Consider the following 25,231-nt stretch of genomic DNA (forward strand, 5'->3'; position numbering starts at 1 on the left):
GCGTGGCGAGCGCAGCGAGCCCCGCGAGGGGACGCGGATACCTTCACAGGTAAACGCGTCCCTTTGCGGGCTTCACAGGTATCCGCGGCCGCTCGCCACGCTTCGGGCTCGGTGGCTCGCTGCGCTCGCTACACTATTCTATTCTCAACTCCACGCCGACGTGGATAGTGGGGGTATGAAAAGGTCGGAGGACGCGTACCGCCGCCCCTCGCGGGCTCGCTGCGCTCGCCACGCTTCGGGTTCGCGTTGATCGTGGGGTGGCGTAAAATACTTTTGGGGGGACATTTCACTGTTCAGGGGTGTTTTGGGGGGTTTATGGCCCATTTAACATTGTTCCCTGTGATGATTTGGGTAAATTGACCCATTTAACATTGTTTCCTATGGGAAATCGGGGGCATCGCGGCTAAATTGAGGCATTTAACATTGTTCCCTATGGGGAAATCGCGGGCATCGCACCCGATTTTTTAGTGCATGCGATGGCCGCGATGCCCCCGATTTTTCCTCACGATGCCCACGATCATGATCGTTGTGGCCGTGCTAGGAAACAAGTACCAACTGGTCTTTTAAGTAAGCTTAGGAACCCACTGCTTTTTGCTGATTTACATGTTTCATTTTAAGTTAAAATCCCCATAATTAGTACCTGTCCCTGATCTGACGATTTTTTGATTTGGTTTAAAAGTAGACACTCGTCCCTATTGTTCACGTCTGTAGCATACCCCTATTAAAATTAGATTATTAGGTTTTTTGTTATTATCAGTTATCTCTGCCCACACGGCCTACGTGTTATCTTCATCTATACCTGAGCTCATTTCTTTCTCACACAGTGTTAAGTTATTTTTACATAAAGGCACACACCCCCGCCCCTTCTATTTTCCCTGTCTTTTCTGTAGAGAGTATATCCCTCCATGTTTAATGCCCAGTTGTGCGACTCATTACATTAGAGGGCCCCTTAAAAAGTAAATCATTTACAAGAGAAAACCAGGTTGATGTTGCCTATTAATAATTGCTCCTTTACAAATGCACACATTCTTGCCCCCCTGTCTTCTTGCAGACTATTACATTTAGCCTCTGATCTTTTTGAAAAGAAAAGCTGAAATAGCAGTAGAACAAAAAGCACTACAGTATTTAAAAAGAAACCATATTCCTGGATACAACTGCAGTGCTGCTTAATCATTTGCTAGTAATATTTGCAGCATTAGCATTTTGAATGAACATTAGGCTAATAACAGTAATTTGTATAGGAAATTGAATTATTGGATGTATGGGAGTTCTATTTTTAGATCATTCCTCTCTTCATTTGTGTATTACATCAGAACACACACACAAGCTCATTCAGGTCAGCTCATTTCTTTTGGCAATAGTGACTTAGAAATGCTAACGTGAATCAATAACCCACAATAGACCTGATTCCGATTTGTATGGAACTGCACAGTCCCTGGGAAGTGGATTTGCAATTCCATAGGAATAAATTGAAATTGCGGCAGAAGCGTCTGTAGGAGATTGCATGCTTCTGGAATATCAGAGCTATGCATCTCAGGAATTAAATAATTTGTCTGCCCATAATATTGTTTTCATTCAGTGAACACTGATGGATTAAAGAGCCTTAATATGAAGTATGAGATGACAAATCAAAATTATTTTCCTCTATTAAAAAAAGTGCACTTCAACTAATTAATAACACCAACATCTTGTACCTGGGTTGACTTTATTTTGCATCGGTCCTGGAAGTACTGCAATACCAGATCAATGCGTGGGGTGGATAGAGCAAGCTCTTCTTCCATCTCCCTGTTCTAAAAATCCATTTAATATATGGCCCCCAGATAGGAGGCGTATCAGATATTAAACTGATAAGAACAGAAACTACACTTGATCTTAGCCAAAAGGATGAGAAGCGATCCTGGGTTGACTTTTATGTTGTAAACTCTGTGTTCATATCTTGATTCAAAAACATTTACCACCGACCAAAAACAGACATCAGGAAAACAAAAATGTTGCCATAGCCAAGGTCGGTTTTTTAACCGACATCAAAATAGACATATCTGTGGCAGTCAAGTTTGTGAGAAGCCCTGCAGATTCCTGTGATCTGTGTAGTGCTTCTTAGGGTAAAAAAAAATCAATTAATTAGGAACACAAAAAATGGTGTGGTGACCCCCCTCCCCCTTTTAAAAGCAGAACCAATGCTGGACCTCTGATCCCAGTCTGAAAAATGAAATAAGAAATATGGAGGATTATTCTGGTAAATGTCCCAGGGACCTGCTGGACCTTTACCCTTGATACCCTCATCAATTGGACCTTGATAGAAGCCAGAACCAGCCCCTGGGACATTTCAAACTTTTCTGTCCCCCACTGTTCAGACTTTGTGCTTTCCACCCTGCCGGCCTAAGCACCTAAGCACACCAAGACTCAGGTGCAGCACCAACTATACTATAAAAATAAACTATTAACACTTTTTTTTTAAAGTATTCTTACATTGGCAGCGTTTTTTTCATACCTGGCTAAAATTTGTGCACAGTATTGTATTTAGTGCAAACAAAGTATCCTGGTGCTATATAAATAAATCTTTAAAAAGAAAAAAAAAAAGAAAAAGCACATAAATAGGAAAATGACAAAGACACAAAGGCCAAAAAACATAGGTGTGAAACCATACTAAACATGTATTTTATTTATTTTTTATTGCCTATTTATTGGTATTATATAAAAGTGTGCTACCCGATAGCATGCAGCAGTGTTTTATTGTTTTCCACATTATTATAACTGTTTCACACCGGCCATTGGATACTTTATTTCTTATAATATTTTATGACCAACAGTACATAAGAAATGGTAACAGTGCTAGAACTTAATTGCAAAAAATGTGATAAAAGCAGTATCTGCTTTTTGCCTCACTTCAAACATCTTGAACAGTATGAAATATAATAATTAGCACCACTTTTACAATTCCATTACAGGAAATTGCAGGCCTGCTGGCAGGAAAGACATTTCTCAGACATCCAGCTGATGCGGTCTTGTCTTTCCCAGTTCCCGGCTTTGCAGCAAACACCAGGATGAAGAGAAAACACCCAAAAAATCTCTGAAAAGCTTATTATAGTTTATATATCCAATGCCAATTTTTTGTATAATTCTATTATTAGAAGATACAGTGGAACTACTGTAATACTAATTAATTTAAATCTCCTTTCTGGCCCCAATCACTATGGGCTTGATTCAGACATGGGCACAAAGCTGATGTTTGTGTAGATGGATGATGTTTTTGCTACTGCGCATGTGTCACATGTGTGTTGCAATGGTTTTGTGATGGTGCTCACAGTGTTGATTAGGACACAGTGTGGTTGACAGTCAGATAATGAACATTTTGCAAGGTAACGTGGAAGTGATTCAAACACAGACTCATTTGGGGGAATGACTCAGCCAGTAACTGAATCATCTCATGCAGTGGTTCTTGGCCCGGTAAAAGGTCCGTTGGTGTGAAAGATACTGCACCTTTGTACGCAAATTGCGGATCAGAGAAACCATCGTTGGGCATCCCTGCACCAAAGGCCCACCTCTGAATCAGACCATATGGCATGAGGGCCTAACTGCACGTGGACCTCCTGTGATCAGTCTTGGGGGCAAACGAGGGATTTATGCGATATTCTGCCTCAAACAAAGTGCAGTTTATAAAGTACATCAGACATACACAGGGCCAATGATCAGGTGCTTAAAAATACAATGAACAATTGTGTAGAGGTTCCCTGTATTTAAAGAACCAGCATTTGACTCTTGGACGGTTTCTGGTTCCAAAAATATAAAAATGGGAGCTAAAAGATGTAGGGGTCCCCCGTATTTTTATAACCAGCACCGGGCTCCACTAATAAGTTAGATAATGCCACAGCCTGAGGATACCTTTATACTGTGGCCCTGCGGCCATGGCATTTTACCACAACTAGTCATCCCTGTCCAGGCCCCCCCCCCCCTATAAAGTAGCCCCCCCTATCCTGAGTACAATAAGGCCAGGACTGAAGCCTGCGGCTATACTGGGCACCCCTGGGCGGTGGGTGCCGAGTAAAAAATAGAATAAATATTGTACTGTATTTTACCTGTGGAGCTACAAGTCCCAGCAAGCCTCCCCTGATACTGGTGGTTGGAGAACCATCAGTACCAGCATACCGGACATTAAAGGGCTAAGTTATCACAAATTTGCTGATACAAATTATTGTAAATTTCCCCGTTGTGCTGGTGCTGAACAAAAGTCCTGGCAAGTTTGGCCAATGGTCTATTGATTTATACATGCATGTTCTACCCTGATTTTCATTCATATTTGAGCAATATTGGCCATTCCCGTCACAGTTTGTCGCATTTGTAGCTGATTTTAATCAGTTTTGCCCTGTACGTCAAAATAGGAATTGGGGATACTGTTTGGCACAATGTATGCTGGCAGGCCTATCATGTTAACTATAAGATAAACTAGGACAATACCATGGGGCTTAATATTGACTAGTACACCACTATGGTCCGGAAAATAATCTAGGGCACTATTATATCTTTGGAGATGTATGCTACAAAAGCATTGGGACAGGGGCCTCTTCCATATGTTACTATGGGCCCAGAAAGATCTGGTTACATCCCTGAATGGACAGCATTTTTCTGAGAATATATCAAGAAACTTAACATTCTATAACATTCTACAATGTTCAGTCAAGACGTCATCAGATGTAATAATCAAACATCCGATGTAAAACCAAGGAATAGTGGTGAAGCCTGATTTTCCAATGTCAATATCAACATCAACATCAATCTGTATTCCCAGTACTTCTTGCAACATCTCTGGATGCCACTGTTTAGCATTCTGCTGGTTAATGCCAATGAAAGCTCTTAAAATCTGTAAGGTACAATTTTGGTTCAGCATTCAAGGATACATTTTGTGTTAATGTCATTTATGACAGGCAGCATGCAGTGAGTCTTCTCAATCCTCTGTGTATATATATATATATATATATATAAATTGTATATATACTGTACATCAAAGGTTCTAGAAATCTCAGTGTACAGATGTTTCCGCTTATATCCAGCCTCAATACACCATTATTTATTTTATTTATTAACAGTTTCTTATATAGCGCAGCATATTCCGTTGCGCTTTACAATAGCAGACAGTGATACAACAAAACAGGGTATTTACAGACAGTCAAAATGTAGGAGGGCCCTGCTCGCAAGCTTACAATCTATAGGGAAATAGGCACTGATACATAAGGATATATACTGTATTCTTTATTGCATCGATTCCACCAGAATGCTAGGTTCTATGACTGGTTCTGGAATTTGATAAGCTTGCCTGAAGAGATGAGTCTTCAGGGAACGCTTATAGGTTTGGAGACTGGAGGAGAGTCTTATTGTGCTTGGGAGGGCATTCCACAGAGTGGGTGCAGCCCGAAGAAAGTCCTGCAGTCGGGAATGGGAACGGGTAATGAGTGTGGATGAGAGACGCAGATCTTGGGAGGAGCGTAGAGGTCGTGTTGGATGATATTTTGAGATAAGAGAAGATATGTATGTTGGTGTAGTTTGGTTTATGGCTTTGTGTGTAAGTAAAAGAATTTTGTATTGAATACGGTAGAATACAGGTAACCAATGAAGTGACTGACAGAGTAGCTTTGCAGACGATGAACGTCTGGCTAGGAAGATTAGCCTTGCAGCTGCATTCATAATGGACTGTAGTGGTGAGAGTCTGTATTGGGGAAGGCCAATAAGGAGACTATTGCAATAATCAATGCGTGAGATGATGAGAGCATGGATTAGAGTTTTTGCAGTGTCTTGTGTAAGGTAAGGGCGAATTTTAAATATGTTTTTTAGGTGCATGTGGCATGATTTTGAGACAGATTGAATGTGGGGTACAAAGGAAAGTTCTGAGTCAAGGATAACACTTAGGCAGCGAGCTTGAGAGGTAGGAGTGATTGTCATCTTCTCAACAGCGATAGAGATATCAGGTTGGTAACTACTATTTATTGGCGGAAATATAATTAATTCTGTTTTTGAGATATTAAGTTTGAGGTGGCGAGATGACATCCAGGTTGAAACAGCAGAAAGGCATTCAGAGACACGGCTCAATACAGATGGGGACAGGTCCGGGGAGGATAGGTAGAGCTGAGTATCATCCGCATACAGATGATACTGAAATCCAAAGGAGCTGATTAGTTTGCCAAGAGATGAGGTATAGATTGAGAAAAGCAGGGGACCTAAAACTGAACCCTGAGGTACTCCAACTGAAAGAGGTTGCGAAGAGGAGGTAGAATCAGAGAAACGAACACTAAAGGAGCGGTTAGAGAGGTAGGATGAGAACCAAGAGAGTGCTGTGTCTTTAAGACCTATGGATTGTAGTGTTTGTATGAGAAGTGTGTGGTCAACAGTGTCAAAAGCAGCAGAGAGATCTAGAAGAATTAGTAGTGAGTAGTGGCCTTTAGACTTAGCAGTGACCAGATCATTCACAACTTTAGTCAGTGCTGTCTCTGTGGAATGTTGGGCACGAAAGCCTGACTGATGCGGGTCCATTAAGTTGTGCGAGTTCAGAAAGTGTGTGAGGCGAGTATAAGCAAGTCTTTCAAGTAGTTTGGAGGTGCATGGAAGTTGAGAAATGGGACGGTAGTTTGAGAGAGAGCTTGGATCAGAATTCTGTTTTTTCAGAATCGGAGTAATAACTGCTTGTTTGAACAATGAAGGAAAGACACCAGTAGAGAAAGAGAGGTTACAGATTTTAGTTAAGATTGGAATGAGCACAGGAGACAGAGATTTACTTATTTGCGAGGGTATAGGGTCGAGAGAAGAGGTAGTAGAGTGGGAGGCAGAGAAAAGTGCAGATACTTCATCTTCATTTGTGGGATCAAATGAAGCAAATGCTTCAGAGGGCTCAGGTATGGAATTGAGCATATCACCAACTGAGTTGCAGCATACCAATTCATCTCTGATCTTGTCAATCTTATCCCTGAAGTAGGAAGCAAGATCTTGTGCATGGATAGTGGTTGGTGGCTTGGGTGAGGGAGGGTTGAGAAGGGATTTAAATGTATTAAAAAGTCGTTTTGGGTTAGAAGCTTGAGCAGAAATGAGAGTTTGGAAATATGTTTGTTTGGCAGTTTCCAGGGCATAACTATAGTACTGGTAGATATTCTTATATGTAAAGAAATCCATTGGACTGTGAGATTTACGCCATTTACGCTCAGCTTTGCGTGAGATATTTTGTAGGTGTCTCGTTAATTTAGAGTGCCACGGTTGGCGTCTAGGCCTACTTGGAGTGTGGTGGGTAACTGGAGCCACTTCATCCAGGGCTGTTTTGAGGGTTAGGTTTAGGTGTGATACCGCCATCTCAGGAGTAGTGAATGCAGAAATAGGAGCAAGCTGTTGTTGCAGTGAGGAGGAGAGTACTTGAAAATTAATATCATTAATATTTCTGCGGGCTTGAGGTGGATTATAGGATTTCTGTGTTTTTGAGTTAGAAGTACTAGAGGACAGCATGCAGGTGATAAGGTTGTGATCTGAGAGAGGGAAAGGAGAATTGGTGAATTCCGACACTGAGCACAGCTTAGTGAATATCAGATCAAGACAGTGGCCATCCCGATGACCATGCAGCACAGGTGGGTGAGCTGCAGGGTCCTGTGCCCAAAAGGTGACTCAGTCGCAACATAATGTGACTATAATGCTTGAGGAGACTGTGCTGATTAATGTGATATACAGATGTATCCTCGTAAGTTTATAACTCGTGATATAATAGGGGCGTGCATGCGCACAATTCAGCATGCGCACAATTCAGCTATACCGACAGGATCAAGATAGGTAAGCATCAGTATGTGTGGGCTTTGGATGTATTAAAGTTTTATTTTTCTTGTGTCTCTGTGTGTTTGACTATTTTTCATACTGTGGAACTACAAGTGCCAGCGGGCCCTTTAATGCCCCGCATGCTGCGACTTGTGGTTCTGCAAGTCCCAGCTTGCGGGGGAAGCTTGCTGGGACTCATAGTTCCACAGTATTATCAGAGGGGGGGGGGGGCCTTAATTGGGGGGGTCCCCACTCCCTCAGCTCCCCTGGCCAGGCTGACTGGTCGGTAGGGATGAATGCTTTGGCCGGGGGGAATTGTATAAAAAGTCTCCCCTGGCTGTGGCATTACTCTGCTGGCTGGTTTGGCCTGGGGCTGGTTCTTAAAATACAGGGGACCCCCTAGTCATTTTGTCCCCCGTATTTTGGGAACCAGCCCCGGACCTGGAGCCTGTGGCTGGTTTAAAAAAAAAAATCGAGGAACCCCTATTTGCCGGGTTTCCTGATTTTTTATTACCAGCCCCGGCTCTTTTAGCCTGGTGCTGGTTATTTATTTATTTTTATATTTTTTACACACTGAAGCCTGCACGGATCTGACGGATCCATGCAGGCTTCTGCTAAATACGACAGGAATATAAAGTGTATTTTCCCGCCGTATTTGGCACGCCATTCGCGGGCGTTTTACGCCAATTAGCGGCCATATTTTCAATACAGCCGCTTAGTAAATCAGGAATCACCACTCTTTTGAATGGTGATTTCTGTCGTAATGTATCGATGGTGTATTCATTCGTATTTGTAAATTCAGAGCGCTGGGCATAAGCCCCCCCCCCAGTGACTAAATTGGGGTGTAGCTTGTGGTTGCAGTGAGGTCACACTCCCTTATAAAAGAGCCAACACCCTCTTTTCAGGATCATGCAACACAGGAGTCCCTTTTAATTTGTTTTTAAAGTTGAGAAGTATGCATTTACATAACAGAAGATGTCACCTACATCATGGCACAATATGTTTATTAGTCACAGAAATTGTTTCTACCTGCATTACCTGAGGTGTAAACACTTACTGACAGAATTTACTTCAGATATCAGCACATCAAGCTTATTATAGCAATCCTTTAGATACAGTTCCGCCAGCTGTTGTTGGCTGCAGATATGTAAAATAACTACACAGGAAAAATATGAAGAGGCTTCATGAAAATGAATCAGCTCAGTGATGTGAATCACATTGTGCGCTAATGCCTAACTAAACAAAGAGAACCGTTACATATTCATTTGTTATCCCAGTACACAGGCTTTGTTATGGAGGTGTGTGACGACAATTAGACAGCGATCAGCTTCTGATACAATCTTGCTCGTCATGAAATTCCAAATTCAGTTTTTTTTGTTTGAACGATGAGGCTATTACAAATTGATCTATTCTATTAGATACAAACTCAAATACAACTGAACAAGTGTTTTTAAGCAGTAACATTTCAAAGGGTGCTGTTGTATTTTTTTAAATAGAACTGTTTCTATATGGAGGCAAGTACAGTGTAATTCACATTGAGTTATCTCTAAAAACATTTTTTGGCAGATTCAATTAGCCACTGACACCGCAAGATCTTAGGTCCCCACTTAAGTGTCCAGAGCTATTCAATTATTTCCATAGAACAACTGTGGCTATCAGTCATAGAACCAATGCACAATAAAGGGGCAGGGGGGCACAGGCTGGAATGGGATGCAGTTACAATCCCGGCGGTCGGGATCCCGGCGTTCAGAATCCCGACCGCCGAAATGCCGACACATTCTCCCTCTGTGGGTGTCCACGACACCCCTGGAGGGAGAATAAATTAGTGTGCCGAGCGTAGCGAGGCACCGGGCCCGCTGCGTGTCGAGCGCAGCGAGCCCGCAAGGGGGGGCGATCCAAGTCCCCCCCTTGTCGGCATTTCGGCTGTCGGGATTCCGGCTTCGGGATTCAGAACGCCGGGATCCCGACCGCCGGCATTCAATACTGAATCCGCTGGAATGCATGACTACTTTCTTTGTTGGCTCTTCTCCCTCACACATGTGTTAGTTTCTGCTTTTGATGTGGGAGCAAAAAGTAGCAAGAATGGAAGATCCTGATCAGCAACATGTAGTGTTTGTTGCAGGGGTGTTGATTATTAATTAGGGGCGGGATATGCTTATGGGTGGTGTTGGGGTGTTGGAATTTAAGTAGTTGGAGGAATATGGTGTGTGTGTGTGTGTCTGGGTGCTCCACCTACTGTAGTGTTGGAAGTAAAGCAGTTGGAGGATGGTGCGTGTGTGTCTGGGTGCTCCGCTTCCTGTAGTGTTGGAAGTGAAGCAGTTGGAGGATGGTGTGTGTGTCTGGGTGCTCCGCCTTCTGTAGTGTTGGAAGTTAAGCAGTTGGAGGATGGTGTGTGTGTGTCTGGGTGCTCCACCTACTGTAGTGTTGGAAGTAAAGCAGTTGGAGGATAGTGCGTGTGTGCCTGGGTGCTCCACCTACTGTAGTGTTGGAAGTGAAGCAGTTGGAGGATGGTGCGTGTGTGTCTGGGTGCTCCGCTTCCTGTAGTGTTGGAAGTGAAGCAGTTGGAGGATGGTGTGTGGCTTTGGGTGCTCCACCTCCTGTAGTGTTGGAAGTGAAGCAGTTGGAGGATGGTGTGTGTGTTTGGGTGCTCCACCTACTGTAGTGTTGGAAGTAAAGCAGTTGGAGGATAGTGCGTGTGTGCCTGGGTGCTCCACCTACTGTAGTGTTGAAAGTAAAGCAGTTGGAGGATGGTGTGTGTCTGGTTGCTCCACCTACTGTAGTATTGGAAGTAAAGCAGTTGGAGGATGGTGTCTGGCTTTGGGTGCTCCGCTTCCTGTAGTGTTGGAAGTGAAGCAGTTGGAGGATGGTGTGTGTGTCTGGGTGCTCCACCTCCTGTAGTGTTGGAAGTGAAGCAGTTGGAGGACAGTGTGTGTGTCTGGGTGCTTTGCCTCTTGGAGGAGCCGAATGTGACCTCTAGCAACCAGGGGACTGGCACATCAGTCTTAGTGGGGTCAGGAAATCAGAGGCACTGAGGCAGATTGTGGTAGTAGGGGTTTCTAGGGTAGTAGGGGAGAGCAATCTGCTACCGGGACCGCAATTGCCGTACAGTCTGCTGAGTGCTCAGGTATGGCACATCGCGGACCAGACAGACAGATTATTTGGTGGACTAAGTGGTCATGGTGCATGTTAGCACAAATGACCGAGTAAAAGGCAGGTGGGTTGTCCCATAAGCTAAATACGAGGCCATCCAAGGTAATTTCTCAGAAATAATACCTATACCACGCGCTAGTCAAGGGAGACAGAGGGAACATATATATAAAGGTGTGGCCAATGGAATGGTGCAGGCAAAAGGGTTCAGATCCTAGAGCACTGCTCGGACTTCTCAGACAGGGGTTATCTATACAGCAGTGACGGATTGCACCTGAATGGAAAGAGGGCGGCCGTGCTGGGGGCCAGAATGGTCAGAAGGTTGGAGGAGTCTTTCAACTACTCATAGGGTGGAAACTACTGTACATAAATAAACTATGGGCTAGAAAGACAGAATAGTTGGGAGTGGGTAAGCAAGAAAATTGAGGGTGGAGAGGGGGGTTGGGGAGTAAAACTAAAATTAGTAAGAAAACACTATCACAAAAAGAAAAAAAACACCTTGCTATGAGAAAAGGGAGAAAAAAAAAGCTATGAGAAATACTTGTTGGCCAATGCAAGAAGTCTGGCAGGCAAGATAGGGGAGCTAGAAACTCTGGCCACATGGGACCACTATGACATAATTGGGGTAACGGAAACATGGTGTACGATGACACATGACTGGTCTTTAAAAATGGTGGGATATACCCTTTGCAGAAAAGAAAGGAAGATAGAAGAAGGGGGGGTTTATGCCTTTATGTAAGATCATACCTAAAACCGTGCTTATAGGAAATGGCCCCGGGGAAAATTGGGAATAATACTGAGGCAGTGTGGTCAGAGATAGTTGGAAATAACATAATAAACAACAAATTATTAACCCCTTCCCGACACATGACGTATATATACGTCATGTGTCGGTTGCGGGGGAATCAAGCCAGCTCACGGAGTGAGCTGGCTTGAAAGAGAGCAGGTAATGGCTGTATATTACAGCCAGGTACCTGCTCTCACGGCCACGAGCGGCGAGTTCGCCGATCGTGGCCGTTTAACCCTTTAAGCACCGCGGGCAAAGCGCCCGCAGTGCTTAAATAGCTGATCGGAGGGGGGGCGCCCCCCTCCGGCGCCGATCGGGGCCCCCCGCGGCGAGATCGGAGGGTGCCGATCGGTTGCCATGGCAGCCAGGGGTCTAATGTAGACCCCTGTGCTGGCCATGTCAGCATACCTATTACATCCTGCCTGAGGCAGGATGTAATAGGAAGTGCTGAAAATCACTATGTTCAGCCATAGAGCTCTATGGCTGAATCTTGTACAGGCGATCGCGCCCCCTAGTGGTCAAGTACACCAGGGGGCCTTGTAGTAAAAGTAAAAAAAAAAAAAAAAATATTAAAAGTTCAAATCACCCCCCTTTCCCCATTTCACAAATAAAAATAAATAAAAAATAAAAAAATACACATATTTGGTATCGCCGCGTTCCTAAAAGTCCGATCTATTAAAATATAACATTAGTTATCCCACACGGTTAAAGGCGTAAACGGAAAATAATTCCCAACGCCAAAACTACGTTTTTTGGTCGCATCGCCTACCCAAAAAAATGTAACTAAAAGAGATCAGAAAGTCGCACATATCCCATAATGGTATTAATTAAAAAGTACACTTCAGCCCGCAAAAAATGAGCCCTCACCCAGGTCCGTAGGTGGAAAAATAAAAAAGTTATAAGCCGCAGAACATGGCGACGCGACGCAAATTAGAAAAACCGTAAAATTTTCTATTTTTTTTTTTAGTGCTAAAACGTAATGAAAACTATATAAGTTTGGTATCACCAGAATCGTAACGACCCATAGAATAAAGATAACCCATCATTTTAAACGAACTATGAACTCCAAAAAAAACGTAACCAGCGCAAAATTGTGGAATGGCGTTTTTTTTTTTTTTTACCCCACATTTAATTATTTCCTGATTCCCCAGAATATTATACGGTATAGTAAATGGTACCATTAAAAAGTACAACTTGTCCCGCAAAAAAAAAGCCCTCATGTGTCTATATAGCCGGAAAATTAAAAAAGTTACGCTTATTTGAACGCAAGGAGGAAAAAAAAAAATTTAACAAAAAAGGCCTCGTCGGGAAGGGGTTAATAGGGGTATGTCATTAAAGAAAGAGATGAAACCCTTCTTTTAGAACAAATAAAAAAATCAACATAGCAGGGACAGGTACTAATCTTGGGGGATTTTGGGCCTTATTTTGGTTCATTCTTTCTGATAAAATCCTTCTTAGATGGACAAAACCATGTGCACTGCAGGGGGGGCAGATGTAACATGTGCAGAGAGAATTAGATTTGGGTGAGTAATTTTGTTTCTGTGCAGGGAAAATACTGACTGCTTTATTTTTACACTGCAATATAGATCTCACTTTGAAGTAAAACCCCACCCAAATCTAATTCTCTCTGCACAAGTAACACCTGCCCCACCTGCAGTGCACATGGTTTTGCCCATCTAAGAAGTATTTTGTCAGAAAGAATGAACCAAAATAAGGCCCTTTATTCTGGTCCACATGCAATGCTTCTGTGCTCACTTGCCGAGTTTCACCGCACAGCTGTGAATGGATGTTTAGCATAAACATCCATTTGCAGCCTTGGATGCGGGGCCAAATCATTCAATGGTTGGCGACCATCGAATGATTTGGAAGGTGCGCACAAATGACACCTCTCTTATATTTGTGCGCTCCCTGTACAGGAAGCGTGCAGGCAGCTGACATCCACTGACATCAAGGCTGCCTGCCCCCCTTACCCGCATCACGGGCGCATTTACATGGGAACGCTGGGCATTAAAATAGGCGCAGCCCTGCCGCCATGCCGCCCCATGCACTCACTGCCAGGTGCGATCGGGGTGGCAAACTAGCAGTTCGCCGTGCCCGCTTGCACCCATCATCTGCACACGTATAATTAATGCACATGCGCAGACGCTAAACATTGCTCCCTTGTGCGAATGCGCTGGGAAGCGATGCAATCAGAATAAGGCCCATAGATTGGACTAATGAGACAAGTACTTCAGCTGAAAGTGGGGAATTCCTAAATGTACTTAAGGATCAGTATATTACACTAACTGTAGAAGCACCTACACAGCCAAACGATACTGGTACCCTCACATCTATTTTTTAAAGTTATCTGAGGACACGCCAAAATGTCGGCTGCCATCAGCACAGAAATAAAATACATAACAATGGTGAGTAGATGGAGAATTATCTCTTACGGCTAATTGTTCCTTTTAGTTTTTGCTTACCTTACAAGAAAGCGATGGAGGCCAACATCAAAACTCCTGAAAAAAATAAAATAAATAAACATAAGCATTGTAATGAGATCCAGAGACGGAAAGAAGCACAAAACAACATACTGTATTGCAAATGAAATGAAAAAAAATAATCTATAGCGTACAAAGAAGAGATGAGCAATACGATTCCTAGAGAACAATGGAAACAACTTCAAAACCCATCTACCACCATAAGACAAACCCAGAACTTTTACTTTTTAAAACTATAATTACTGCATGACTTGCTCCTATTAATATTCCTTCATCTAGTCTTTAGGGTGAGGAGACATTACTATGGAAGACTAGAACCAGTTATATTGTAACACCACTGATCCAACCAATTGCAAAGAGCATACCTTCGTATGGCCAACCACATGAAGGTTGAAATACATTAAGTCGACCACTGAAGGTCGGCAGGGCTTAGGTCCTTCAGGGTCTGGAGGTCGACACAAGCATTAGGTCAACAGTGGGAAAGTCGACAGTCAAAAAGGTCGACATGAGTTTTTCACTGTTTTAGCCAACAAGTGCCTTACCAACCACTATGGCATGATGGGAGAATATAATAGTGTGGAGGGCGCAGCGAACCATGTGACTGTGTCCATGTCAACTATGTCCACATTTGTGATAAAAAAACCTGAAAACTTATGTTGACCTTTTGACTGTCGACCTGAGCCCTGTCGACCTTCAGTGCTCTACCTAACAACACATACCCTTCCAAAGGCAAGGGAAACCATCTGTACTCCTGCAGCTGCAGTCATACTGACCCACAAATTCATCCCTAAGGAAAGCTGTGCGTGATGTCACTAACAGCATCAAGGCTTCTGTACAGGGCCGATGGTAGGACATCTACCGATCACAAGGAAACCGGACATCGTTGTTTGTCGAGGTCCAGCATGTATGACACACGAGAAGTAATGTGATGAGCAACATGTGAGGAGTAACCCAGAAAAGCGGTATGAGCAGTAAATGAAGTGACGTGTGATGAGTGAATATGAAAGGTGACGCACGAGGAGCGAGAACAAGAAGCGACAATCTGAGAAGTGATGTGTGATGCGCGGTAATAAGGGATGAGTATGAGAAGTGTTGTGTCATGATAAACTCATTATTTTGGGGCTTTTATTATTATACTATTTATATAGTACATAAAGACTGAACTTTGTTACACACATACATATTAGGGTCAAGTTTATCCCAATGGAAACATTTTTGGAACTGTGGGGTAGCTGTATGAAGCAGTGATAAGGGAGGAGAAGTGATAAAGTGCCTGGTACTTTATCACCGGCCAATCAGCTCCTGAATGTCTCTTTAAACCCAGCCTGTAACTGGACAGTTAGGAGCTGATTGGCCGGTGATAAAGTACCAGGCACTTTATCACTTCTCCCTTATCACTGCTTCATACATCTATCCCTCAGTGAGACAACCAAAGCAACAAAAGGAAACCTGCACAAACATGGGGCCTAACTCGTTCCCCGGCATATTCGCGTCGGGGCCGATGGTGCGGCTCTGCGCATGCATATAGGTAAATATACACATGTGCAGGGCCGCAGAGCAAACACCTTTGGCGACTATCACAGTCGCCGAGGCGTTCGCACACAGCGGTGCGGAAAGGGGGCTGGAGCATGGGGACGCCCAGTGTTTCTTGGGCGTGCCCACAAAAACAGTGGGTGTGCTAACACTGGGTGAACACAGGAGTGCCAAAGCCTGCATGGGGCGGAAGGCTGATGTCACAGGACGTTAGCTCCAAGCCCCTGTTCGGCCATCTCCGAACCAGATAAAAGTCAGCTCAGACTGACTTTTATCTGCAAGTCAGCAAAAAACCCTTCAGTGGTCAGCGACCATCAAATAATTTTTCGCACGTACGGCCGCATGCGAATGGATATGTCAGCAAACACATCCATTTGCATGCTGCTGTGGCTTTTCGCTCAATGCCGGCGGGCGGGCTTTTGCTTGCTTGGCAGGTAGGGTTTAAGTGCTCGATAAACAGTCATTTTCGCTGCATACTGAGTCAAAATGCATCAGGCCCATGGGGAGAACATAAAAACTCTGACACTTTTGTTGTTTTCAGAGCAGCGCATGAGAAGGGATGTGGTGATGCTCGCAATACCCTGAAATCTGTAGGCAGAATTCCAGAAAAAGCAGGCATCAGCCCTGTTTTCTGGGCATGCCAAACCCAGTGACTGCACCCTTTGAAAAGCGGGTATGTCATCCCTGACTTCTGGGTGTGCCAAACCCAGTGACTAGGCCCTTGGAAAATGGGGTATGTCAGCCCTGGCTTCTGGGTGTGCTAAACCCAGTGACTGCGCCCTTAACTTCAGTGGCACTAGCAGCGTGAATCTCCCTGATACACTGACTATATAAAGCAGCTTCTTAAAACTGGGCATACTGTACACTAGGTGACTTCCTCCCTCTGAGAAGTCGCCCGGGACCTTTTGCATGTCATATACTCCTAGCAATCCCAGCCAAGCCTGCCCGGCTCAGAAGCAATGTAGCAGATTGCTCCTGGTGACAATGGCTCCAGTGTGATGCGCACGAGACCGCACATTGCATCGGACCTGCTGTCAGTCACATGCAGTTTGGGCACTTTTCATGCGATTGAATGCCGCAATCGCATCAAAAAATCGCAAATTGCATGTACATTGCTGTAGTGTATGGGACCTTAAGACGCAGCAGAGGATCACAGAACCCGGCAGTGGGCATCTATTAACACAAGTCGCCTCCTGTGGCATTTGCATATAGTTGCACAGCCACTATGTAGAAAGAAGCAGCGGCAGTGACAAAAGTGGGCGCCTCTGAAAATGAGCAAAGAATGATCTTTGGGTCTGATTTAATCATATTCCGGGGAAGCAATCCTTGTGGGAGCTGTAACTACATAAACAGCCTGCCATCCAATTATCTACAGTGCGATATTACAGTGAGAGGCTAGTGGAGGATGAAATAGGATGTTTTCATGATGTTCTATCAATTGTCGGCCCTATGCTGTCACATCTATCCTCATTTGTTCTTATTTGTCCTTACTCATATCCTAATAGAATAATAAAAAACAGAACTCCTGTAAGATTCACAGTTTATTTAAGAAGTTATTTTATAAGATCCAGCATTATACGGGCAGCATGACACAGATGAGACTGTCCTCTCGGTGCGGTAAGGGGTGGGGCATGCATCTGTCAGTGGATATTACACTGCAGGAGAATCCGAGCCAATTGATTTTCCACACTGTGCACATCATTGAGAGATTTTCCTTTCATTTGCAAAGGCCGCTAAGTAAATATATCAACCAGGGAAATGAGTAATCTTGTTATCAGTGCCATCACAACCGCGATCCTCATCTGCTTTTACCGAGACTACAAAAGTTTATTGAAAATGAATTAGCTTTTTTTAGCGATTCAATAATACTTGCAAATTCCCACTCAGCTCTGCTATATCTACTGCCAGAATACAGCTGGCCACACATTAGAAGGATTTCAGGACCGAATCACTGATTATGGCGGCTAGTGCAATGCATTGTGTGTGTTTTGTGCACCTATGGAACGATTCAGGCCGAACGCACCTCCTCTGCCGCACGAATCCCCTTACTACGCTGCAAGCAGATGTGTGCGCTTACGCATCCGCTCAGATGCGACCGCACATGTCATGTGCACACGAGCAGGCAGGGGCACACTTGCGCTCGCTGGGGTCCGCCCAGCATTTTTGTGGGCACGTCCACAAAATGCTGAATGGTCCCCAGCGAACGCGCCCTGTCTGTTACTCAGACTGCGAGCGCCTCGGTGGAGAGAAACTAAGAGTACCATGCGTTTGCTGAATTTGACACAAATCCTGGGGATTCCCTATGTTGTTTGTCCCCTGAATTTCTAAAACCAGGACCGATTCTTTGAGGCCGGGGCTGGTTGTGCTCAGGAAGGGGGACCCCATGGAGTTTTTTTTTTTTACAGAAACCTCACATTAACATGACTAACAAATCGCACATGTGCTATAATGCGCACATTTTCATGATTAAAATCCGCACTTTATCGCATCACATTTTTCATGCCATATACTGCATTCCATTAAATTGTTGATTTCTTTAAAAAAAAAATTGCGATTTGAAAACATGCGATATGGTGCGATTTCAGAATCTTAGTAAAATTCGTATCCTATTAAATGTCACGCTAGATGTTCTTTTAAGGCAAAAATATAATTTATTTCAGTACTTTGTTTTTGTATGTTGATCCTTTGAGTGCCAACATCTCTGTGAGAGATAACCAATAAAAATGCCAGCGTTGCTCACATTTGTTATCTAAATTAATATTAAAAAGTTGTATAAAAACATATTAAATTTCCTATATAAGGTAAACATTACAGGTCATTATGATGAATACAAATGTTTGCTTGGCAATTTTCACACCTATTTTGACAAATTCACTTGGCACTCAAATGGCCATATTCAATGCGGCCGGTAAGGGGGTTAAATGGTGGGGATCACCGAAAACAAGCGATCAAGCTGTTCAACCACCCGCGCCGGCTGCTCACCCTATTCTAAATTCCAGCGGAACCCTCGCTGTCAGAGGATGGCGAGGATTCTCCCAAACATCGAGGCTCGCGGCTAATGCAGGGAGCCCGCTGCATTTAACCGTGAGCCTCGATGTTTTAGCGGCCGCACATGCGGTTTCCCCGTCGCCACAAAAACCTAGCGTGGGAAAAATGGTGTGTGCAAGGGGTCAGTGGAATACTGACCCTGCGAGCTGTGACAGCGAGCAGTCAGCACTGCTCGCTGTCACAGCTCGCAAAAATCATTGTATACACCCCAAAGGGTAAAGGAAAATTAAATCCTCTTGAGTATATTTTTAATGAAATAAATATATATATTATTTGGAAAAATTTTATTTAATGACTGATTACATGTATAACATCTAGCACATACAGTATGGCATATATAGGAAATGAAACCAAGATACAATTTATTTTATTACTGAAGCATATAATTGAAGGTGGAACGGCGCTATTGTTATATTAAAATAGCACTAATTCTCACAGACTCAATGCAAATTACTCCGTAACACAATGATTGAAAGAAGAAAGAGAATCAAAAACCAAAAAGGAAAACACTGAACACATTAGTTAGCCAAAGAGCGAGATAAGCAGGTCTCTTAGGTAATGTCCACAAATCACCAATACACCAGGCTTACCAGGGTAGAACTCAGGCTGTTTCTAAATGGTTAATATAATGTACTTATCAGCGGAGAGTAAGGTTACATATACTGCACAAACCCAAAAAAATCTGTACACTTTTATGTGATAGAGGCAGAGAAAAATATAGGGCTTAATTCAAAGATGTCTGCCTCACAGGGCTGAGGTCATGGGTTTCATTCCCACCATGGCCCTAACTGTGCAGAGTTTGTATATTCTCCTCATGCTTGCGTGGGTTTTCACTGGGTACTCCAGTTTCCTCCCATAATCCAAAAATATACTGGTAGGTTAATTGGCTTACAAAAACGTAACCATAGAATGAATGTGTGTGCGTGTACAGTATATGTGGTAGGGAATATAGATTGTAAGCTCCACTGAGGCAGGGCTGATGTGAATGTTCAAATATTCTCTGTACAGCGCTGGGGAATATGTGTGCCCTATATAAATAACTGCAAATAAATGTATGTAAAAATATGTTTACCTATCTGCACACACGCACACAGAATGGCACTGCTCATGTGCAGATCTGGTGCTGCGATGATTAACATGCTGCTGGTGTTTGGGGCGGAGACCTGGTGCATTTCAAAAAATGTGGATGTGTCCTTCTCTGTGCAGAAGAGTAAATGTTGTATAAATTGTGTCATTAGAACCAAACTTTTAATGAAATTAAATTATAACTGGAAGGAGTAAAATTAAATAAATGATCAGCATAAGACCCTGCCGGCTTAGACCTAGAGCAAATATAAGTAATTTTGACTATGTTCCTTCCATAAGTAACACCCCTAAAAGTGTTCCCTCTCCAACCTTATATCTTAGATGCAAAACAGAATATTTTTTAAATTGTGTTAAAAAAAACTAGGGAACAGGTGCACACAAATGACTTCTGTGTCTTCTCCACAAATGTCGCCTTATTTATGTACTGGAAGCTGTGCCTTCCCCACATGTTCACAAAAAATGACAGAGTACAGTAGGATAACTGCTTGCTACCAATAAAAAGGACCCTCATATATATACTGTGCTGTAGAAGACGGGAAGACAAGATTTACAAACAATGGGGATAACTCTTGGTGGATCACATAAGTGATCCAACCCTAATTTGCATGATGTTTGGGTTCCGTGCGTGCAGGACTGGTCCTGAATTACAGCGCAGAACAGCAAATGACTCTGCCTGAATGATAGGCAGAGGCATTCGCAGTAAGGGCTAGGGGCAGCGGCTGACATTTCAGGAAACAGGGGCAGGTCGCCTCTGGTTTCCGGGAGTGGCCAGGCCAAGTACTGTTCTGCATGGCGCAGTGTGCGGTTTGCTTAAGGATCACATATGATAAGCTACTGAAGAAGTTAAAAAGAGGGTCAAATAGTTCTGAAGAGGTTACCGAGAAAATCAGCCAACCAAACCACAGCTATAAATGGCGAGCACTCTAAATTAAACCTTCTCAAGTTATTGTACAAAGGGCCTAATTCACCTTAGTATGCAAAGGACAATGTTCACGCAAATGAGTGATTGTGCATGTGCTGTGATCACACTGAGCATGAGTTTAGGTGCTTCTGAGCTCTCGATCGTAATGAAGATTTCATGGGAAAGTGAATGACAGGAAGTGACCATTTGGAGGTGTTATTGTGGAATGGTTGCAAAAACACAGATGTGTCATTGCTATTTTCAGGATGTGTATCTGCCATCACCTACGGGCTTGTAATTACAAAAACATGGTGTCTGCATTTCTGGTGCCATGTCCAGTCTAGCCTTAGACAAACTGTTAGACCAGGTTGCCTGCCCTCCCGGAATGTCCGGGATGCTCCCGAAATCATGTCCGGTGGGGGAGGGGGTAGCCATGATGCCGCATTCACGCTAGCCTTGCCAAAACAGTGTGTTACTCTCATAGGTCTGCCCCTTTCTAGGCATGCCGGAGGCCCCGCCCCCTGCCTCACGGACCTGGCTGTCCGCTCCTGGAGTGGGCAGCCAGAAAGAAGGCAACCCTGCCTTAGACCCGATGTTCTTCCTTTTTGCGTATACTGTGGGCTACTGTAGGTGGCAGCTTCACTTGCTGATATTTGCAGTTGCGAAGCCAATAAAATATCACATTCTCCAGCATGTGTGTACAAACATACGGATGGAGCAGCTCTCACTGGAGCTGCTCCTGGTGATAGTATCGCCAATTGCTGCTGCATCCATCCGACAGAAGGGGGCGCGCGTGTACGAGACTCTCGCTCGCCCTGTTCTGTCGGAGCCCTTCGCCGGCTCCCCACTGCTCCCCCGTAGGCCCCCCTCCCTGAAGCAGAGACGGTCCCTGCCACCGTACAGATGGGGACGCGCGAGCGTCTGAGACGCTCACGCGTCCCCGTCAGATGGGCCTCTTGTCCGCCAGCCTGCGCCAGCTCAGGACATCTGGCGATCCTTTAGGCTGTCTGGCAGGCGCTCCATCTGTAAATTATGCCCAAAGTACAGTAGTTTGCAGATTACACTCGGGATTCATAATTGCATTTGACATTAGTTTGTCTACTAAGTTTACAGCGTATCATTTTGTGCTATGATGAGTTACTTTGATATCAAACAAGTAATACTATAATCAATCACAATGATAATTTCCAAGACTCATATCTCATTAGCTCAATAAAGATCAATTAAACGGTTTTGGCTTCTCTTACTGTAAATACACTGATGGCTATATGATGTAACATATGGCTAGAGAAAATGGCGATATTGTCCTTTTCATCTTGCGATGTATTTATGCAGAGCCAAATATTATTTAAGTTGTTTAAATGTGCTCAGGCCACTTTCATCGAGGTGCTGCTCATTAATATTTCAAATTTAAACAGAAGAGAATATTGTGATGGATGTGACTTTAGCAAAAGAACAAGAATGAATGTTTGTAGCTGGGCATCTGTGCTGAACTGCATGTGAGACGTGGGTTTCCAAACTGAACAGATGGTGCGGGAGACTGAGCATCCCGGAACCACACATGGAACCAGAATATAATTAAATTAAGCTCACTGACATACTGCAACTACAGTAGGAGCAAGTTTCATCTTTGCTCCTTTGGCCATGGCTAGCCATGACTAGCCATGGCTATTCTATTGTTCTCAGCTGCAATACAATACGTATTGCAGCTGAGAACAATAGAATAGCCATGGCTAGCCATGGCTAGTCATGAGCAAAGGAGCAAAGATGAAACTTGCTCCTACTGTAGGTGCACAGACAACACATAGGGGCCAATGCCGGGTCGTCGAACACAAGTTGTCCCCACACTACATGCATGGAAATAAAAACATGTATTCCCTCGTATGATGAGTTTTATGCATCACTGTATCCAAACTAAATCTATCCGTACGCTTTGTATCATAGCCGTCATTAATATCAACATGCAGCTATACAGCAAAGCTCTCACACATCACCGTCTCGCCCCCTCATCAGCCCCCTCGCTGCGAAGACAGATGTTTGGGGTTGCTGTGGCTGCGTGTTCCGTAATGGTCATCCCCCTGAATGTTCCATCCCTGCCAGTCTCCACCCCCATCTTGTTGTTGCTGCTTCTAGTCGCTACACTGTGATCACGTGTGTACATGAAATCTGCAATTTTCAGGCTTGTTGAATAAGGACCCGTGGGGTGGATGTATAAAGTAGTGATAAGGGAGGAGAAGCGAGCCAGAGGAGAAGTGACCCATGGCAACCAATCAGCACTGAAGTAACACCTATAATTAGCAAAATAGCAAATTATACAGCAGCTGATTGGTTGTCATGGGCAACTTGCCCTCTGGCTCATTACACATCTACCCCAGTGTCCCTTTATAGTTGGAAATGTTATGGGGAAAATGATTCCTTCCATTCTGAAAGACCAGCCAAAAAGTAGAGCATTTTTTACATGTAATTGTAGACCTCATCAAAGAGGTAGTGCAAGTCTCTATTGCAGTGGTTCCCAAACTTTCTTGAATCACAGAGATCTAGAGTATCTGTCTTTTTTACAAGGCACCTAGGCCAAAAGTTTCATATTGATACATTCAAAATATATTAAATTAAGTAAATGGTGCTTACGTACCTGTCACCTTTTAGTTCAGTTATGTGGTGGTGGATATAGTTGTGGTTCAATGTCCACATATTTTATGACTGGCAACCACCAGAATGGGTTTTGACTATTACATAATAATTTAATTTGTTTTGGTCCTGGACCAGCAACCCAAGGCACCCCTGCAAGTGCCTTGTGGCACCCAAGGGTGCATAGGCACACAATAGAGGGCCTCGATAAACTTGTGATTCAGATCCGTTATGCAGCTAGATGCTTTATTGCTACCTACTGGAACTATATTGAAGTTCCTTCTTTGTATGCTGTGGTATCTGGGTGCAATGGAGAAAATTATAGTGTACATAAATAATAGAGATGTGCAGGTTCTGATTTACTCTGATTTCAAAACAGGATTTTATTGGCTATCCCAAATCACATGACAGTTGTTAACAGTTGATAGCCAATAAGATCCTGCTTTGAAATCAGAGTAAATCAGAGTCTGCTAAATAATAGATAAAAAAAAGTTGGGGTCTCTGGCTTTCTGTCAATAATTGGCTCCTTCATGCTGACTTTTCTTCTGGACCGACCGAACATCAGTTTCAATATTATCTTGTTTTACAACTTTCCAGTGTTATGGTGTGTACACACGGTGCAATTTAGCCTTCGATTTTGACTATATAGTCAAAATCGAATCGGTATCGCATAGACATGGATGTCAATATAGATAGTATGAATTGTATCTAAATAGCACAAGTTAGTAAAAATTGCATAGCAATCGAATCTTAGCCGAATAGCAAAGGAATCTAACCGTGTGTACAGAGCTTTACTCTTTAACGCCTTCACTATGCAATCATTATCAGCACCTTCCCACCCCTGGGTTTCCTCATTTAGGGCCTTATTTTAGTTCACTCTTTCTGACAAAATCCTTCTTAGATGGGCAAAACCATGTGCACTGCAGGTGGGGCAGATGTAACTTGTGCAGATATAATTAGATTTGGGTGGGGTTTTACTTCAAAGTGAGATCTATATTGCAGTGTAAAAATAAAGCAGACAGTATTTTCCCTTCACAGAAACAAAATAACTCACCCAAATCTAATTCTCTCTGCACATTTTACATCTGCCCCCCTGCAGTGCACATGGTTTTGTCCATCTAAGAAGGATTTTGTCAGAAAGAGTGAACCAAAATAAGGCCCTAAGTCTCTTGTTTTCTTCCTTCTCTCTTACCTTTCTCATTTTCTGTTACTTAGGGGGTTATTCTAGTTCATTCTTTCTGACAAAATCCTTCTTAGATGGACAAAACCATGTGCACTGCGGGTGGGGCAGATGTAACTTGTGCAGAGAGAATTAGATTTGGGTGGGGTTTTTCTTCAAAGTGAGATCTATATTGCAGTGTAAAATCATGCAGTCAGTATTTTCCCTGCACAGAAACAAAATAACTCACCCAAATCTAATTCTATCTGCACATGTTACATCTGCCCCCCTGCAGTGCACATGGTTTTGTCCATCTAAGAAGGATTTTGTCAGAAAGAATAAACTAGAATAAACTCCTTAGTGATTTGGTTTGTTATTTTAAAGTATACACTTACTTGAGACTTCCATAATTGTCTGTTGCTCTCTCTTTTATTTTGATATTCTTGCACTCTCAGTCGTTATTTTGGCGTTACTTCGACATTCTTGTGGGCGGCCTACCGCTATGCTGTTTTCTTCTAGTGTCATACTTCACTTTGTACTACTTTGGAAAAATTATGAATAAAGATTTTAAATAAATGACATGAGGCTGCTGGCACACCATCCACAGACCACGATGCACCATCCACAGACCACACCACTGATCCGGGCTGAGAAGAGTTGTGCCTCTGAGTTCCCTCCATTTT

The 25,231-nt window shown here is 43.5% G+C and overlaps 1 protein-coding gene and 1 non-coding gene across 4 annotated transcripts in view; both read right to left on the reverse strand.

Annotated features, from left to right (window-relative positions):
• The window catches only part of HHAT (hedgehog acyltransferase), a 365,335-nt gene that overhangs the window by 133,474 nt on the left and 206,630 nt on the right, over window positions 1–25,231 (reverse strand). For 2 of the 3 annotated variants that reach the window (XM_083175655.1, XM_083175654.1), the window contains exon 9: window positions 14,176–14,211. The exons of the other annotated variant lie outside the window; for it this stretch is intronic. In XM_083175655.1, coding sequence (XP_083031781.1) covers window positions 14,176–14,211 — 36 coding nt within the window. The remainder of the gene's footprint in view (window positions 1–14,175; window positions 14,212–25,231) is intronic. 3 annotated transcript variants of the gene reach the window in all.
• Window positions 1,706–1,896, reverse strand: LOC146066040 (U2 spliceosomal RNA). Its single transcript, XR_014472824.1, has one exon. It is a non-coding gene; the product is annotated as a U2 spliceosomal RNA (small nuclear RNA).

The sequence above is a fragment of the Crinia signifera genome, chromosome 3, assembly GCF_055691185.1.
Source record: "Crinia signifera chromosome 3, ASM5569118v1, whole genome shotgun sequence".
NCBI lineage: Eukaryota > Metazoa > Chordata > Amphibia > Anura > Myobatrachidae > Crinia > Crinia signifera.